This window comes from Euprymna scolopes, chromosome 25, assembly GCF_053919585.1.
Source record: "Euprymna scolopes isolate OS-2025 chromosome 25, ASM5391958v1, whole genome shotgun sequence".
Lineage (NCBI taxonomy): Eukaryota > Metazoa > Mollusca > Cephalopoda > Sepiida > Sepiolidae > Euprymna > Euprymna scolopes.
The window spans coordinates 1,825,639-1,845,919 of NC_136506.1; the positions used below are offsets into that span (position 1 = coordinate 1,825,639).

General features: G+C 34.7%; 1 protein-coding gene across 2 annotated transcripts in view; it reads right to left on the reverse strand.

Annotated features, from left to right (window-relative positions):
* Positions 1–20,281, reverse strand: part of LOC145247277 (cilia and flagella-associated protein 47-like) — a 215,467-nt gene that overhangs the window by 136,844 nt on the left and 58,342 nt on the right. For both annotated transcript variants that reach the window (XM_080108883.1, XM_080108882.1), the window contains exons 18-22: positions 17,266–17,334; positions 14,588–14,669; positions 5,213–5,310; positions 3,585–3,854; positions 182–386 (exon numbers count right to left, since the gene is read on the reverse strand). In XM_080108883.1, coding sequence (XP_079965009.1) covers positions 182–386; positions 3,585–3,854; positions 5,213–5,310; positions 14,588–14,669; positions 17,266–17,334 — 724 coding nt within the window. The remainder of the gene's footprint in view (positions 1–181; positions 387–3,584; positions 3,855–5,212; positions 5,311–14,587; positions 14,670–17,265; positions 17,335–20,281) is intronic.

The window sequence follows — 20,281 nt, forward strand, 5'->3', positions numbered from 1 at the left end:
ACATCTCAACATGTAAAACCGATGATGATGATGATGATGATGATGATGATGACCCTTACGATGATGGTAATGATAATAATGATGATGATGATGATGATTTCTGACGGGTTAAATTTTATTTAGGTCAAACTATAATCACTGTGATCTTCATTAAATAACAAACTATGTTTTAAATACTCACTCGGTTGACAGACGACACGGAAGACTTTGGAGCCTTTCTCTGGAATGACACTTCCGACAAATCCGGGTTTGGAACTTTTTAGAGGGACACCAGTTTTATCAATGAATTGGATGATTCCATCTTCCAAGGCAGCTGATTGAACAGACAAGTCAATATCCCATCGCACAACTTCATCAATATTGTTATCAATTGTCACATCCTGAAACTTTAAAGGAAAAAAAATTCAGGTTTCATTAGTTTGAAGTGCTTCTTCAAAATGTCCACTGTAAAATGTTTCATTCTTTTCTTTTTTACTTATCAATCATCGCTTATAAGATTATTATAATATAAATAAATAATGAATGTATGTATGTATGTTTGTATGTATGTATGTATTATGTATGTATGTATGTATGTATGTATGTATGTATGTATGTATGTCTGTCTAAAACTTTCAACAGAGGCGACAGATTTTCATGAGATCTTGACTAAAAACATTAATTCTTTACCCTCAACTGGACACTTTTCTACAGGAAGGGGTCGGTTTTTCGCCGATATTTTCTAAAGTCATCCCCTATTTTCGATTGACTAGCCTTAATTTAAACTTTCGCCACATCGAATTTGGCGATGGATGCAACAGCAAAGACGTCAGGGCGTTTTGTCTTTTTCACATTCTTTTCCTCCTTCGTGGTACGGGTTCGAGCCTGCATACCTACTGCCATATTTTTTTTCTTTTGCTCAGCACACACCTCCAAACATGCGGGCAACGCCAGGTACACAGGCTAGTCACTCATAAAGATTACATACCATGTGAGGATGAGTGTTAATATAATGGATTGACTGACATTTAAATGATGATTAATATGAGGCGCTTTCAATAAGTTTCTAGACTTGTTTTGTACAAGCTTTTAAAATTGTAATAGATTCTTGGAAATTCAGTATATTATTGCTATACATCTTATGAGATGACTGACTAATTTTGATGATTTCAGGTTCAAGTAAACAACTACAGCAAGAATTGGAATACACCCTACTTAAGTCTGATTGTCACAACTGGTGAATTTTAAAAATGCAATCTGGACGTGAGGACTCTTTAGAAGAACGATATGCAATAAGATTCTGTTAAAACATGAAAAAAAGAAAAATGCCACACCAACGTATGGAATGCTTCAGACTGCTTTTGCGCCATCTTGCATGAATCGAGCATCAGATTTTGAGTAGCATAAGTGATTCAAGGATACCAAAAGGTATGAAAAGGATGATAGGAGGTGTGGGAGGAGTAAGAAAGTCACAACACCAGAGTTGATTGGCCAAATAAAGAATTTCATGGATAAGGACCGTCGTGTGTCTATAGAGACAATAAGTGCACAGTTTCATGTCAGTTTGGAAACTGTACACACAGTTATTTGCAAGGCACTGAAGATGCAGAAGATTTGCGCAAAGTTTGAATGATGCAACTGTTCACAACTCCAACCTTGTCACAGATTATTTGAGCAAGATGGGTATCAAGACAGTTCGTCACTCTCCCTATAGTCCAGACCTTACCCCCGTGAGATTTGGTTATTCCCTAAGCTCAAAGGAAACCTTAGAGGCTTTTGTTATGACAAAATTTAGAAGATGCAAGAGGTTGTGATGGGGTTCACTGACACGCTCACACAAAAATACTGCCATGGGGCCTTCCAGAAGTTGTTGGAACGGTAAAAGTGCATTGCAACTGGGGGAGATTACTTCGAAGGGGATTAGATTTTCATGAGTGTACTATAAATAAAAGTGGCCATACGAAAAAGTCTGGAAACTTATTAAAGGCACCTCATACTATGAAATATTTGACGATATCCGCATACCACCTATGTAGAATGACAGCCGACACAAAAACATAGGAGTTTTCTTCCCTTTGTTAGAAACATTGCTCATGATTTCATCAACATTATTACTTTTTATATAGGAAGTTAGACAAAATGTCAGGTTAGGTTTTGAAAACTGAGTACACTGAGAAGTGCACCCTGGCCTACAAAAATTGCCTGAGAAATCCATGCACATTCTTCAGTAGAGGTGCATTGGGCGATTAGTAATAACCAACATGAGAGAAGGTAAAGCCTGTGAGGATAAATCTCCTATGATGCAACAGAAGCGAACCTCAATTCATCCTATATTTCAAGTAGGAATAGGAGTATTTATTGCATTCGGGAATAAGAAGTCTGATATTAATTGCTGTCAAAAATATGAACATGAGGATATATTCTATTCAAGAATATTTCCGGAGATATTTATTGCATTCAGTAGTATGAACAATGATGTATATTACATTCCGGGAATATAGACATAGGTATTTATTAAATTCACGGATATGGACAGGGGTGTTTATTAAACTCATGAACATCAACAGGGGTATTTATTGTATTCAGGAATATAAACAAGTGTAATTTTGTATTCAGGAATGTGAACAGGGGTATTTATTTAAATCACGAATATGAACATATGGATTTTTTAAATTCACGAATATAGACAGTGTATTTATCGTATTAACGAATATAAAAAGGGTATTATTAAATTCCCGAATATGAACAGGGTATTTATTGAATTGACGAATAAAAAAGAGGTATTTATTGAATTCAGGAAGATGAACAGAATATTTATTGAATTAACGATTACAAAAAGAGGTATTTATTCAATTCATGAAAAAGAGCAGCGTATTTATAAAATTGACGTATAAAAAAGGGGTATTTATTCAATTCACGAATATGACAAGGTATTTATTGAATTGATGAACATAAAAACGGATATTCATGTAATTCAAAAATATGAACAGTGTAATTATCGAAATAGCGAATGTAAAAAGGGTATTTATTGAATTCCCGAATATGAAAAAGGTATTTATTGTATTGACACGTAAAAAAATGGGTATTTATTGAATTCACGATTATGAACAGGGTATTGATTGAGTTGGTGAATATAGAATGGATATTTATTAAATTCAAGAACATGACCAGTGAATAAATTAACGAATATTAAAAGTGGTATTTATTCAATTCACGAATATGAACAGGGTATTTACGCAAATGATCTTTGATAAACACGAGAAATTATAAAACTTAGAAATATAAGTAATGTTATTGAAAAAGAATATGATTTTTATTATATTCAAATGAATGAAACTTGTATATTTCTTATTCGAAATTTTCAAAGTGCATATTTTTTGTTTTAATGAATAAAAATTGAAGTATTCTATATTTAAAAAATTGAATGTGTGTACTTATTATTTTAAGGCATGGATAAAAGTTTGTATTTTGGAAAATTAACATTACATTAATTGCAGATTTCAAACTTAACCAGTGTTGAATGTGTTGTAGAGGGACAATGTTGAAATTGTTGTGGGATAACAATGTTAACTGTGTTTAGTCAGAGATGATGTTTATATTCTTACCTGACACAATCCTCTTGGAGACGGTGTAGTACGATCATCACTAATGTCCGGGAATTCAAAACTGATGTGGAATTGAGAGATGTTGACGATGGACTTCAACCCAGTCGCGCTTACCATTTTGCGGGGTGTGATCAGACTGGCAGAGCCTTGCTTTGATACATAAAGTTGTTGACTGGAGGAGTTCATCAGCGTTGGAGTCGAAATTGATACTGGCGTCGGTGCGCTCACATTATTGATGTTAACAGGCATGATGAAATAATATGCTGCCAACTAATTTAAAAGATCAGCACAAAATTGAATATAGATGTGTGTGGGGGGGTAGATTGCACTGCGATAGAACAAGAGAAGTCGAAAATTTTGTTGTTTTTTTAAAAAGATATTTTGTTTTTTAAAGACATTTTTAATCATACACATCAACAAATAATAGAGAAAAGATATAAACATTTATATATTTTTCGTATTTATATTTTATCAGAGACAAATATATATATATATATATATATATATATATATATATATATATATATATATATATATATATATATATATATATATATATATATATATCGTTAAAGTTTAATTAAAATATAATTATCTACTATTAACAATATATATGCTGGTTCCCATTTGGGGTACCAAATTGGTCAAATGGTAATTATTCCCAACTCGAATTTAGGTAAAAATGCATCTTCATATAAATAATTAAATTCATTCAAAAAGTATCACAAAACAAAAACAAATAACATTTACATGATATATATATATATATATATATATATATATATATATATATATATATGTATATATATATATATATACATAAAGATCAAATTGTTAATAAAACATGTTAAAAACACTTTGAAAAAGAATTAAAAACATATTTAATTTGAAAAGGAAACATTAAATAAGTGGATAGTCCTTAATCCGCGGAGTTTCGAAGAAATACCTTCCTTCTCATCAGAGAGTATGAATTAGCAAAATATATATATATATATATATATATATATATATATATATATATATATATATATATATATAAGGGACAAGAACAGCAAAGACATAAATATGTGTGCAACTTAAAATAATGCATGATTTATAATGGAATTTTTACTACACATATTTATTTCGAATGAAACACTTTATTTAATTTACGGGGGTAGCATGCTCTTGTTCCGTCAGCCATGACGATTAAAAGATGATAAAAATGAAAACTAAAAAAATATGATAAAGATTCAAAGATTAAAAGATGAAAAGATGTTAAAAATAAAAATTATGAAAATGTAATAAAAACAAAAAAAATGATAAAAATAAAGACTATATAAAATGTGATGAAGATAAAAATACGAAAAGATTGTGGACTAAAAACTATGAAATATGTAATAAGGATAAAAAGATGACAAGATGATGAAAAAAAATTTGAAAATTGTAATAAAACTAAAAAGATAAAAAATTAAAAAACGAGAAATATAAAAACTATGAAAAATATAATAAAGATAAAAGAAGAAAATGCGTAAAAAAATGAAAATTATGAAAAATATGATAAAGATGAAAAAATAAAAAGATAAGAAAAAGATGCAATTATGAAAACGATGATGAGGGCAAAAAAGATGGAAACGATTTCATGTTACCTTAGTCGGTTGAAAAATCATTTTCCCATTAACAATTTGATCTCCTCTTAATTTCAACGTATACATTCCTGGATTTTCAGTCTGAAATCGATAGTCCTCTACAAAGAAAGAATTTAAAAGCAAAAAATTTAAAAAATCCGATTAAAGATTAGGATATTTCTTCTTTTTAAATAAGAAACATCGGTACTTTTTTATGTAATAACAAGTTACTACTTATATAGGCTTAAAGGGCACTCGAGGATAAGGCCTGATAAGTGCCAGGTGAAAAGCGAGACAGCACTGTGAGAATTGGTAATAATTATTAAAATGGGACAGAATTTAGTTTTATAAAAATTTGTTATCATTGATTTTATAAACCACTATGTTGTAGTCAGTTGAGGAGCAGTCCCGTTGTATTATCATCCATAGACGAGTACTTATTGGAAGAAAACTTTGCTCATGGAAGTTGCCTTTAGTTTAAGGTGGACAAAGGAAGAAACGAAAGTTACATAGGTAGTAGCTAGACAAGTTTTGTGAATGTTTCAGAATTTTTTAGATAATATTTTATGATTTCTATTATTGTCATTAATTGAACAACTATTCTTAGTTTGACTGTTATATTCACAACGTTTCGTCAGATGTAACCTCCGACGTTCTTCAGCCGCATGTTTTCATACCTAATATCCAAGGAGACGGAACAGTTAATCTTGACGTCGAAATTGGGAATCGCAATCGAATTTTGAATCCAAACTAATAAAAAATGACAGTTTTTAAAAGATTTGGACATATAGATTGGAACATATACTCTTGAAGAAAGTCAGATATAAAACCCAACACGGGGAAAGCAGCGCAAATAATTTAACAAATCAGTAGACACAAGCAATGCTGATAAAAGAGAGATGCGGTTATGCATTGTGCAACCCTTATAGCTCTATAAACTCACCACACAGACATGTTTACATCTAAATATTTGACAAGAATTACATTTTATGAAGCACACAAGCATTAAATTAGTGAGTGTTTGGGTTGCTGGAGCTGTATTTAATAAATTGAAGATACCTAACAGATGTATTCAATAAATTGAAGATGCCTAACAGATGTAGTTAATAAATTGAAGACACCTAACAGATGTAGTTAATAAATTGAAGATACCTAACAGATGTATTCAATAAATTGAAGATGCCTAACAGATGTATTCAATAAATTGAAGACACCTAACAGATGTAGTTAATAAATTTAAGACACTTAACAGATGTATTTAATAAATTGAAGATACCTAACAGATGTATTCAATAAATTGAAGACACCTAACAGATGTATTCAATAAATTGAAGATACCTAACAGATGTATTCAATAAATTGAAGATGCCTAACAGATGTAGTTAATAAATTGAAGACACCTAACAGATGTAGTTAATAAATTGAAGATACCTAACAGATGTATTCAAAAAATTGAAGATGCCTAACAGATGTATTCAATAAATTGAAGACACCTAACAGATGTAGTTAATAAATTTAAGACACTTAACAGATGTATTTAATAAATTGAAGATACCTAACAGATGTATTCAATAAATTGAAGACACCTAACAGATGTATTCAATAAATTGAAGACACCTAACAGATGTACCTATTTACTATGCCTCCCCACGGGACAGAGTTAGACACCAGGGTCGTTTTTTAACGTGGAGCAAAGGTACAAAAATAAAAATTGTCTCAGTCGTGAAGGATTTCTCCTCCACCGAAAGAGAACAAGAAATGGAAGTGCAGCATCTGAAGTCAATAAATTGAAGACACCTAACAGATGTATTCAATAAATTGAAGATACCTAACAGATGTATTCAATAAATTGAAGATGCCTAACAGAACAGATGTATTCAATAAATTGAAGACACCTAACAGATGTATTCAATAAATTGAAGATGCCTAACAGATGTATTCAATAAATTGAAGACACCTAACAGATGTATTCAATAAATTGAAGATGCTTTACAGATGTATTTAATAAATTGAAGACACTTAACAGATGTATTTAATAAATTGAAGATACCTAACAGATGTATTTAATAAATTGAAGACACCTAACAGATGTATTCAATAAATTGAAGATACCTAACAGATGTATTCAATAAATTGAAGATACCTAACAGATGTATTCAATAAATTGAAGACACCTAACAGATGTATTCAATAAATTGAAGACACCTAACAGATGTATTCAATAAATTGAAGACACCTAACAGATGTATTCAATAAATTGAAGATGCCTAACAGATGTATTTAATAAATTTAAGACACTTAACAGATGTATTTAATAAATTGAAGATACCTAACAGATGTATTCAATAAATTGAAGATACCTAACAGATGTATTCAATAAATTGAAGACACCTAACAGATGTATTCAATAAATTGAAGACACCTAACAGATGTATTCAATAAATTGAAGATGCCTAACAGATGTAGTTAATAAATTTAAGACACTTAACAGATGTATTTAATAAATTGAAGATACCTAACAGATGTATTCAATAAATTGAAGATACCTAACAGATGTATTCAATAAATTGAAGACACCTAACAGATGTATTCAATAAATTGAAGATGCCTAACAGATGTATTCAATAAATTGAAGATACCTAACAGATGTATTCAATAAATTGAAGATACCTAACAGATGTATTTAATAAATTTAAGACACCTAACAGATGTATTCAATAAATTGAAGACACCTAACAGATGTATTTAATAAATTTAAGACACCTAACAGATGTATTTAATAAATTTAAGACACCTAACAGATGTATTCAATAAATTGAAGATACCTAACAGATGTATTCAATAAATTGAAGATACCTAAGAGATGTATTCTTAAAATTGAAGAGTCCTAACAGATGTATTCAATAAATTGAAGATACCTAACAGATGTATTCAATAAATTGAAGATACCTAACAGATGTATTCAATAAATTGAAGATACCTAACAGATGTATTTAATAAATTTAAGACACCTAACAGATGTATTCAATAAATTGAAGACACCTAACAGATGTATTCAATAAATTTAAGACACCTAACAGATGTATTCAATAAATTGAAGATACCTAACAGATGTATTCAATAAATTGAAGATACCTAACAGATGTATTCAATAAATTGAAGATGCCTAACAGATGTATTCAATAAATTGAAGATACCTAACAGATGTATTCAATAAATTGAAGATACCTAACAGATGTATTCAATAAATTGAAGATACCTAACAGATGTATTTAATAAATTTAAGACACCTAACAGATGTATTCAATAAATTGAAGATACCTAACAGATGTATTTAATAAATTTAAGACATTTAACAGACGTATTTAATAAACTGAGGATGCCTAACAGATGTATTTAATAAATTTAAGACACCTAAGAGATGTATTTAATAAATTGAAGACACCTAACAATGATATACGGCATAATCACATTGGCTCACTGGTTCTAGTTAGATCACCAAAGTGAAGCAATGTTGAACCCGGTCAGTGCCAAATGGGTGACCACTTGGAAATACCAGGCGCTGCATGTAGGTGGATGTCAACACCTCCCTACCAAAACCTAACCTCATCATCTCTCTGTACCGAGATATACATGCGACTGGCGACTGCTTGTGAATTTAATATTAAATTCCCTTTGTATTTCCTCCTTTAGAGGAAGTCGGTTTCAACCTGTCTAGGCTTAATACCACTGGCATACCCCACAATGAGTAATAACCAAAAGAACATATTTCGATATTAGTGCATTTGCGAGCCAGATTCTTGCAAATGTCCAGTGAAACTTCCACAAACTGCCAGAATATACTGAGCATTGATCAAGTTGATCAGCCAATCAGAAAGCGACAACAAAACGCAATTAGCCAATAAGAAGCCACATATGAAGCAAACGACTTTTAATACATTTTAGAAGAAAAAGAAAAAAAAACTTTTTTAGTTATTAATTTTAACTCATGAAGCAGCACGTGGCAATTAATCTAACTATACTTGTTAAGTAAGTGCAGATGCTGAAGCATTTTTAAGGTGTGCTCAGCAGCGTTTGGCATATTCCAGCATTTTACATCAGGTGCCGGTCAAGCCCGAACATACATTCATAGAAATCCGGTTTGTAATATGAAATCATACCGATATTTCGTTTTACTTTTGATTTCCGGTTTTATCTATTATTAAAAAATAGAATTTCATAATAAAATTCCAATAATAAAAAAAGATATATTATATGTGACATGGATGCTCCCCACATGTCTAGTGCATCTATTGACCCGAACAGGTAACTTAAACACGTCTGGCCTTTGGGTCAAGATCAAAGTGTAGCATCTATTCCGACAGATACTGCAAGCTATGACTAGCTATGACTAGCAAAGACCAAATGTGGGGGCAACCCCACATGCCTGACCTTTAACCAGCTCCAATTTCCCACCTCTCGGGAGCTGGTCCCCTTTTTCCCTTCCCCCTCCCTTCACTCCTCACATTAAAAATCGGCCTTGTGCCTAATTTGCTCGGTGGGGGAGCAAATAAATACCATCAAAGTGTAGTATCTCTTCCGGCAGATGCTGCAAGCTATGACTGGCTATGACTAGCTATGACTAGCAAAGACCAGATGTGGGGGCAACCCCACATGCCTGACCTTTAACCAGCTCCCATTTCCCACCTATCGGGAGCTGGCCCCCTTTTTCCCTTCCCCCTCCCTTCACTCCTCACATTAAAAATCGGCCTTGTGCCTAATTTGCTCGGTGGGGGAGCAAATAAATACCATCTGTTCCGGCAGATACTGCAAGCAAAGACCATATGTGTGGCAACCTCACATGTAAGACCTTGGTCAATGTAGGGGCAACCCTTCATACCAATTGTCACTATTCAACTCCCCTACTCCCCGGGGAGTTGGTCCCCATTTCACCTTCACTCCTCACATTAAAAATCGGCCTTGTGCCTAATTTGCTCGGTGGGGGAGCAAATAAATACCATCAAAGTGTAGTATCTGTTCCGACAGATGCTGCAGGCAAGGACCAGATGTGGGGGCAACCCCACATACCTGACCTTAAACCAGCTCCCATTTCCCACCTCTCGTGAGCTGGTCCCCTTTTTCCCTTCCCCCTCCCTTCACTCCTCACATTAAAAATTGGCCTTGTGCCTAATTTGCTCGGTGGGGGAGCAAATAAATACCATCTGTTCCGACAGATACTGCAAGCAAAGACCATATGTGTGGACAACCTCACATATAAGACCTTGGTCAATGTAGGGGCAACCCTTCATACCAATTGTCACTATCCAACTCCCCTACTCCCTGGGGAGTTGGTCCCCATTTCCCCTTCACTCCTCACATTAAAAATCGGCCTTGGGGCTAATTTGCTCGGTGGGGGAGCAAATAAATACCATCTGTTCCGACAGATGCTGCAAGGAAAGACTAGCTATGACTAGCAAAGACCATATGTGGGGGTAACCCCACATATCTGAACTTGGTCAAGGTAGGGATCACCCTACGACCACAGTTATTATCCAGCTCCCATTTCCCACCTCTCGGGAGCTGGATCCCCCTTTTCCTCCCCCCCCTCCCTCTCTCTCCACATTAAAAAACGGCCTTGTGCCTAATTTGCTCAGTGGGGAAGCAAATAAATCCAATCAAAGTGTAGTATCTGTTCCGGCAGATACTGTAAGCAAAGACCATATGTAGGGGAAACCCCACATATAAGACTTTGGTCAATGTAGGGGTAACCCTTCATACCAATTGTCACTATTCAGCTCCCCTACTTCCCGGGGAGTTGGTCCCCATTTTTCCTTCACTCCTCACTTTAAAAATCGGCCTTGTGCCTAATTTGCTCAGTGGGGGAGCAAATAAATGCCTCAAAGTGTAGTATCTGTTCTTTAGATGCTACACTTCAATTTCTTGTTCTCTGTTAGTGGAGGAGAAATCCTTCACAACTGAGACAATTTTAAATTTTTGTTCCTTTTCTCCACATTATACCCTGGTGTCTAACTCTGTCCCGTGGGGAGGCATTGTAAATAGAAACACGTATATGTTATCCTCTACCTGTTAAGGAATAGAGAGAGAGAGAGAGAGAGAGAGCGAGAGCGAGAGTGAGAAAGAGAGGAAGAGGTGAGTTATAGTGTAGACACGTTGACCGGAAGTTAAGATCAGCTGATTGGATTGCGTGCGAATCATGTGATCAGGTTAGCTGAATCATTGAGATTTGATTTGGACTCAGAAGACAATGGACGGCTTCCTGTTGTCTCCTCCTCTTCACTGGGGGGGGGGCGAACGCTGGCGTGTGTAGAAGAAGAACCCACACAGGCCGATTTCACTTTCCACCTTCTGCAGGACATCTGGGAAAAGTGAAATAAAATATAAAACTAACTCCTTGTCTTGGAGTGATTGAATCTTCATCCAAAAACAGGTATCAAGTCTCCATCCAGGACGAGAAATTCCAGATGATCCACCATCGAAGAAGCAGAGGTAGGTTCTGAAAATACATGTCACTCACACATGATTCCCTTTATGATACAACATAAATATATAATATAACACGTCATCTCTTCTAATCCATTATTAGAGATGACGCAACAAACACTCATATCCCTTATGATACGACAACGTAACATACCTGCATGAACGCCAAGTATGTCCAAGGATGGAGTATTGTTGCCACATCTGTGCAAAAGCTGCTAGAAATATCTTATCCTACCTTGAGGGAGTTCAAAATAAACTTCGTACTCTAGTAGGAGATGCCCTTTTGTCTTCCCTGCAACCTCTTTCCACAGAAGAGACGTTGCAACCCTGTCTCTGCTTTATCCTTATTTTCATCGCAAGTGCTCATCTGGGCTCCAATCCCTGGTCCCCTTCGCCAAACTTTCAGGAAAAAGATTCGTCTAGCTGAAACCACTTTCAAGAATTTCTCCCACTCTTTATCTTTGCCAAAACCTAAACGTAGTTTCTATAAACAATGCTTCTTTATTAGAACTGCACGCCTGTGAAATTCTCTTTCGTTTGCCTGTTTTTCAGCTGACTACAATATGGTTGTCTCCAAGTCCAATATAAACAAGTTCTTGATGAGCCGTCCTCCCATTAAGTAATCCAATTTACCAAATTTCCACTACTAAAGATTAATAAACTTCTCTACCACCAATAGCAATGGCCAAGAACACATTGCCTGAAAGTACTTCTTTTAGACTCCTCGGCCTAACGTTTACAGGGAATATGAACTGGAATAGATACATTGAGAGCATTGCCAAGGCTGCTGCAAGGAAGGTTGGCTCCCTCTACCGTGCTAGAAAACTACTTACGCCTGCCAGTATCCTATACCTCTATAAGGCAACCATTCGCCCATGTATGGAGTACTGTTGTCACATCTGGGCTGGTGCATCTGCTGCTTGTCTCTCGCTCCTGGACAGGGTTCAAAAAAGAGTCACCAACCTGATAGGTTCTGAACTGTCATCTAGGCTTCAACCTCTGTCCCATCGACGAGATGTTGCATCCCTCTGCCTGTTCTACAAATACTTTAATGGTGAATGCTCTGACGAACTGCAAACACTTGTACCTCCCCGACGTAACTACCCCCGACAAACCCGACAAGCTACTAAGTCTCATCCCTTTACAGTAGAGATCCCTAGGTGCAAGAAAGCCTTTTACTCCAATAGTTTCTTCCCCAGAACTGCGGGTCTTTGGAACTCCCTTCCGGGATTCTGCTTTCCCAACTGCAACGATATGCAGAAGTTCAAGTGTAATGTTAACAAACATCTTTCTACTCTTCTCCCTTCATAATGACCCCGCAAATTAATTCCCTAATAGTAGCCCCCTGCTTCAAAGTGGCACTGTGCCTTGTTTGGGGTGAAAAAATTGAATAAAAAAAAAATTTAAAAAAAATACGATTTTGTTCCATTGACTACTGTACACTCATTAACCCTTATCCTCGTATGGCTTTCTTTGGGTGACTTCTTTGTAAAAATATTTATATATCTTTCTTTCTTATCTCCTTGTGGTTTTCTTCAATAATGATATACAGTCAAAATATTTCCAAATCTGCAGTTGAAATATTCGTAGGTTTTTCTGTCATTTTCATTTGTAGCTCACATTTAAAAAATCACGTCTGATACTACTAAAAAATATTAAGTTAATTCAACTTTCAACATATGGTTGGAGTTTATCCTTGGCCCCCAAAATCAACAGAAGGTTGCCCATTCCTCTAATAAACTGTTCCCTATCGGCCATAGAGGTAATAATGGCTCTGTGGAAATATATCCTCACAGGCTTTGTCTTCTCTTTTTGAGAGGGTCCGTTTATTGCTAAGTATTTGAGACACCATACCTGGAATGCCGATGGGGCTCCCTAGGTATCTTTTGCAGGGTCAGGGTGCTTCTCACCTGCAGCCCTGGTTTTTTTTTTCAATCCCACCTTCCGACACTAGTATTACCGTTCTCGCAATGGAAGAGAACTAAATACGCAACATGGTTTATATTTTTGAACAAGGTAAAAGAATTTTTTTTTATTACTGTTTGTGACTGCCTATACAAATTACCTAACACAGAGTTAGTACACCATATATTCGATGTGGTGAGCATGTATAGACATTTCACTACTTTTAGTGTGTGATGTAAAATTATCTATATATTAGATTGTGTGTGTGTTATTTATTTTATGTATTACGCTTACATCCGAGTGACTGTCGTTCAATTGTTAGTTACTTCCATTTCTTGTAATGAATAATTTTACCAAGATTTCTTAATAATTTTTCGTTTCGGTTTCAATTATAGCTGATGGCACTAAAGTTATCTATTTTTTAATAAATAATTTATCAAGAATTCTTTATAAGTTTTTGTTTCGATTATAGCTGAAAGAACTCAAGTTATATATATATATATATATATATATATATATATATATATATATATGTGTGTGTGTGTGTGTGTGTGTGTGTGTGTGTGTGTGTGTGTGTTTTAGTTTCAGTTTCGATTCAACCCAAGTCATATAGATGTATTTTTTTATTTTTGAAATCGCAACTTTATAATATATAAAAAATCGATAGAACATTAACTCTATAATAATATATACGAAATCTGCAAGAATTTAAATATCATATTTAAGCATACTTTATGACCGGGCTGCGCCGGCCGTCCTTGTTAGCTTAGATAAATCTTTTTGCAGTTTTAACAAAAGAGCTACAATAATATATAAGCCTCTCTATTTATTCTGATCATCTACAGAATGCCAACATCAATATATTACATATGAATGAGTCCCCTGTGGAATTTCCACAGGTCCCGCTAGTTTTTCTAAATTATTGTAATACATTAAAACAGAAAGACATTCCATTTATTTGAAGCGTCAGAATCAGTTTTTATTTTTCATGCAAATAAAAATGTATCTGACCTTCGGTTTGATGATTATCAAAGGAAAGCCGGAAATCTTTATAACTGCTCAAATCAAAGTCGATACGACCAATAGCCGAACTCTGAAAATACAATTAATAAAACACGTTTTCAAAACAGAACAGAGAAAATAATATATTAGTAAGACATGAAAAATCAAATAAATACTGTTTAATTTGCTTTTAATAATAATCTACTCGTAGGACCCGTGAAAATGTTACAGAATCAGGTATATATTGAATCGATAAGTATGTCTTGATAAAGCTGGTATTTTTCTGGATAGCACAAAAATAATTTTTGGACATAAAAATTATTAAAAAAATAATACCATTCATTAAAAACAAATTTTATTGAAAAATAACTTTCTAGTGAAAACAAATTATTCACTAATTTTCTTTCTCAAAAACTAAACAAATTCTCATAAAAATAAACAAATTCTCGTAAAATAAATAAATTGTTTTTTTCTGGTTCAAAAGTTGTACGAATACCTTTTTTTATATAGTAAATGGTGGTTGTCTATTTCATTATCTGGAGATCCAAGTTCCAACTCCAGCTTCAGCAGTGACATACTTTTATCCATAAACTATCATGGATACCTGGCGTTGCCCGGGTCCACAAATAATAAATAGAAGAAATGAAGTTCCGTGTGGACACACTAGCTATACTAAGGATATTGGACACTGTTTCATTACAGTGCGAGCATATGTAGGGGGTTTGTATATTGGCCTTCAATGTAACACTTTAAAAAACAAAAGATATTTGATTAAACTTGAAAATCCTTCTTAAAAAAACTGATAAAAATACGAAAATGTAATCCCCCATAAAAGGAATAAGTACCTCCACCAGATTCTTCAACAGTTCTACCCGCCCCCAATCAGATTATGGGTGGGGGGGAGGTAAACAAATGAATAAGGGACACAAAAGAAGAGGCTATTTTCAAGATTGAGCACTTTTTGATGACTATATACCACATTCTATCCCGTCCACAGCGATTTCCTTAAATGCTGCTTCAATCTAGGAAGATTTCTCTGTACTGTTCGTTGCAACAGCTGTGTAACTTTGTGAGTGGTTATCTCAGCACGGTCTGTAAATTTCAAATTTTTTTTTTATGTCTCCTTCAAAGATAGGAAGGAAAAAACTTTAAAATAAAATAAAGTGAATTTAATTCCATTTTAAAAATAGCAAAACAGAAATAAAGAAAACCCGAAAATTATTTTCAGCGCTTCGCAAGCTGCACAAGTGTTTTTTTTTTTTAACCAAAATAAATGTTTTTATGTTTTAAAAATGATTACAAATTACTTATTGTGTTATTAAAAGAAAAGAAATTAAACATACTGGGCGCGAAGCTCAAAAAGCGAACGCTATAAGTGAACACGTTATTCATTAGGTCAACATCGCAACAACGCTATGACGTTGCAAATTTATGTTTTTAAAATGAAGGTGGGAATGAATCGCATTCACGCATGCGTAGATTGTAATTGTTAAGAAAGAGCGTTGAAGGCAATATTTTTACTTGCCTTCAAATACAATGACATTTGCACTTCACAGAATTGCTGCTTTTTTCTAATTATTACATATTCTAAATCCGGATCTCTGTTCTTTCAGTCAATACCATATTCATAGTGGTCTGTTTTTTTCATTTTTGGACTTTTAGCTAGACATACAAAAAACCCACATACATCCACACAGACATTTACCTTTTATAGGTGACATTCAAGAAAAGAACTATGTTATCAATGTTAATAAGATATTGTAATTTATTTTGTCTCCTTCACTCCTTAATTGTTGGCTTGTCGCTTTAGGGCTCCGTGAATTGGCTAATAAAACTTTCAATCCTTTCTCCCCTAATGAAAACCCTAGCACATTGTGCTCTAACTTATATTTGAACTCAGCAGCACAACAGATGCACTTCAGCGAAAGCCCTCAAGGACAGTCATTGAAGGCCATCCCACTACTTCTCGGCAAAATTAGAGAATGCATATAGAAATTAGTTATCATTCATTTCATAATTCCCGTTTGCATTGCAGCAAAAGTCCATGCAGAGGAGTCTTTATTTTCACGCAAAAAAGAGCCAGAATTGAAAAATGCACGAGTGCAAACCTGTTTCCCGAATTCATTTCCCAGACAAGTTCTTGTGAAGCCTGATTTTGTAACATGTTTCTAACATGTTTCTCCTTTCTTTACATTTTTCTTGTATTATTATTAGGGATATGACAACAGCATATTCTTTTAATTGTTTTGACTCTCTAGTATATATCCGACACAATTAGACACAGTTAATCAACAGAGAACCACACCACTCTATATAAAAGCATATAAGATATCAACGGATACATAATCGAGAGTCAAAACAACGAAAAGAATATGCTGTTGTCCTAGCCCTAATTATTATATACCATTTTTGCTTGATTAGTAAAATTGCTCTAAAATAATATCCACTTGTTATGTTTCTTCTCACAAAACTTGTTATCGACATATTTCTATTGCAGAGTTTATATTCACAGAAATTTTACCGCATTCTCATGTGTGGGAATGGAAGTTTTCTCCAGTGTAATATTGATCCAATAAAGATTTCAAACAATTATTTTAACAAGCACAAAGAAAGAAATCACAAAAAAAACATTCACCAAACAAATGCGTTGAAATGTTTCATCGTGTTGTATTGTGTTCGATAATTACCTGATTTGTAATGGTGAAGTCAACGGCTGCTTCTGATCCGCAATACACAACACCAAATGTAAAAGATGGCTAAAAAAGAGAAAGTAACGTTGAAATAAGTCAGAGCTTCGGGCCGGGATCAAAGTGTAGTATCTGTTCTGCAGATGCTGCACTTAAGATAATTTGTACCAATCAATGAAAGGGAAAACATCTATACTGGGATTATTATTATTTTTGGTAACTAGAGTGCCCCCTTTTTGCCTACTTTTAGGGGAGCTGGTTTTTACTTCACATTAAAAACGGTCTTGTGCCTAATTTGCTTTGGTGGGGAAGCAAATAAATACAATAATGAGATTAAATATGATTTAATTTTATTGCTATAGGAAGACTAATAAAAATACTCGCTTTGCTATGAAAGCCTAGATGAAATAATAAATATATTATATAATAAAAACAATTGTCTAAATTATAAAAAAAACGATCTAAATGAATAAATATCATTTTTTTCATATAACATACTTATATTACCATCAAGACCATGGTTACTTATATAAATCAATTTATTTGTCCGACGCCCGGTGTCACAAAAACCCATCATCATCACAAACATTAATTAATGAGAAACAAAATAATTCCCTTTATAATCGCTCTTTATCAGTTAAAAATTATTAAAACAATTTCTTCGCCAAAAAATTTTCAAAACAAAAAAAAAAACATGGCTGTGAGTTTACGGTTTCAAATTAGTTATTATATTTTATAATTAAAAAAGGTCATATTGAGACGAGATTGTAAGTTTTTTTTATTATAGCTTTTTTTTTTAAATTAAAAAAAATGTGCAGGTGAATTGACATCTTTTCCTTTATTATTTATATTAAAAAGTATTCAGGAAAAAAACAATGTGTAACGATAAAGCAGAGGCAGGGTCGCAATGTGTAACGATAAAGCAGAGACAGGGTCGCAACATATCTTCTGTCTCAAAAGTAATGACTGCTTTTAAAAGAGAAGGAAAAATGTCCTCGACGGTCGTACATCTAAACAATATGATATAAATGCGGGGGTGCCCCAGGGTTCTATCCTTGGACCTCTATTGTTCCAGATATTCATAAATGACCTCCCCGACAACATTGCCTCTGAGATGGGTATATATGCTGATGACACTACACTCTATGGCAGGCACGACAGGAAGACGAATGAACACATTTCTAAAGAAATGGCAGAAACACTAGAGGAAGACCTCCAATCTGTAGTGGAATGGGGACAAAAGTGGTTGGTCGCGTTCAATGCTGCCAAGACTAAACTAGTTTCATTCAATAATTACAAGAAACCCTCTCTACCACCCATAGCAATGGCCAACGACTCTTTATCTGAGAGTCCATCTTTCAAACTCCTTGGCCTAACGTTCACAGGAAACATGAGTTGGAACAATTACATTGAAGGCATTGCCAGGGCCGCTGCAAGAAAGGTGGGCTCTCTCTACCGTGCTAGAAATCTACTAACACCCGAAAGTATCCTGTACCTCTATAAGGCCACCATTCGCCCATGTATGGAGTATTGCTGCCACATCTGGGCTGGTGCATCTGCTACTAGTCTCTCGCTCCTTGACAAGGTTCAAAAGAGAGTCGCAAACCTGATAGGCCCTGAACTGGCATCTAAGCTTCAGCCTCTGTCCCATCGACGAAATGTTGCATCCCTCTGCCTTTTCTACAAGTATTTTAGTGGTGAATGCTCTGACGAACTGCAATCACTTGTGCCCCCACGACGTGTGCACCCTCGACAAACCCGACAGGCTACTAAATCCCACCCCCACACTGTAGAGGTCCCTAGATGTAAAAGATCTTTTTACTCCAATAGTTTCTTCCCCAGAACCGCTAGACTCTGGAATTCCATCCCAGGTCCCTGCTTCCCCAACAGTACTGACGTGCAGAAGTTCAAGTGTAACGTGAACCGACACCTTGCTGCCCAAATCCCTACATAGTACCCCAGTAGTTGTTGCCCCTGATAGTAGGCCCCTACACCAAAGTGGCAATTTGCCTTGTTTGGGGTGAAAATGTAATAAAAAAAAAAAAAAAAAAAAAAAAAAACGTCATAAAAAAATGCACAGGTCTGGTCGAAAGATGAAGATGGTTGAAAGAGCCCGTCTGACGCTTAAGGGGATTGTTAGAGGAGATCGCAAGATCACGGCTCTTAAAATCACTGCAGAGCTCAGTAGACATTTATAGGACCTAGTTTCCACAAAAAGTGTTTGTCGAGAGCTGCACAAATCTGGATTTTACGAAGAGCTGCAATTAGAATACCTCTGCTCTCAAAGACAAATGTTTCAAAGCGATTAGTGTGGTATAAAAACTTCCAAAATTGGTGGCTCGAGCAGTGGAAAAATATGGTTTTCTCTGACGAATCATCGTTTTCCTTATTTTCAACCACCAGCCGAGTCTACTTTCGGAGAGAGCCAAAAAAATCATTTTATCCAGACTGCCTTCTCCCAACCGTAAAGCATGGCGGGGGTTCTGTGATGATTTGGGGTGCTATTTCTTGGAAATCTGCTGGACCATTATTACTATTCAAGGAAAAATTAACAATCGAGACTATTTAGGAATTTTGGGCGACCAAGTTTATCCTCTGGTTCAAGAACTGTATCCGGAAGGGAACACCATCTGTCCAGATGATAATGCCCCAATCCATATAGTTAGAATTATTAAAGATTGGCACGAAGAGTATTCCAATGAAGTTGAGCATCTGATTTGGTCACCACAATCCCCAGATCTCAACATTATTAAACATTTATGGTCGATTTTGGAGATTCAAGTAAGAAATCGATTTCCACCACCATTTTCTCTAAAAGAACTGGAGGATGTTTTAGCTGAAGAATGGCATAAAATTCCTTTGGAAACAATTCACAATTTGTATAAAACAATACTTCAGAGAATTAAGGCTTTTATATGCTTCAGTTCGAATTACATTTAAATTACTTGAAATCAGATGAAAAGAATCTAATTAATTGAGCCAAATTGATGTCCTCAAATAAAAAAATATTCTACAG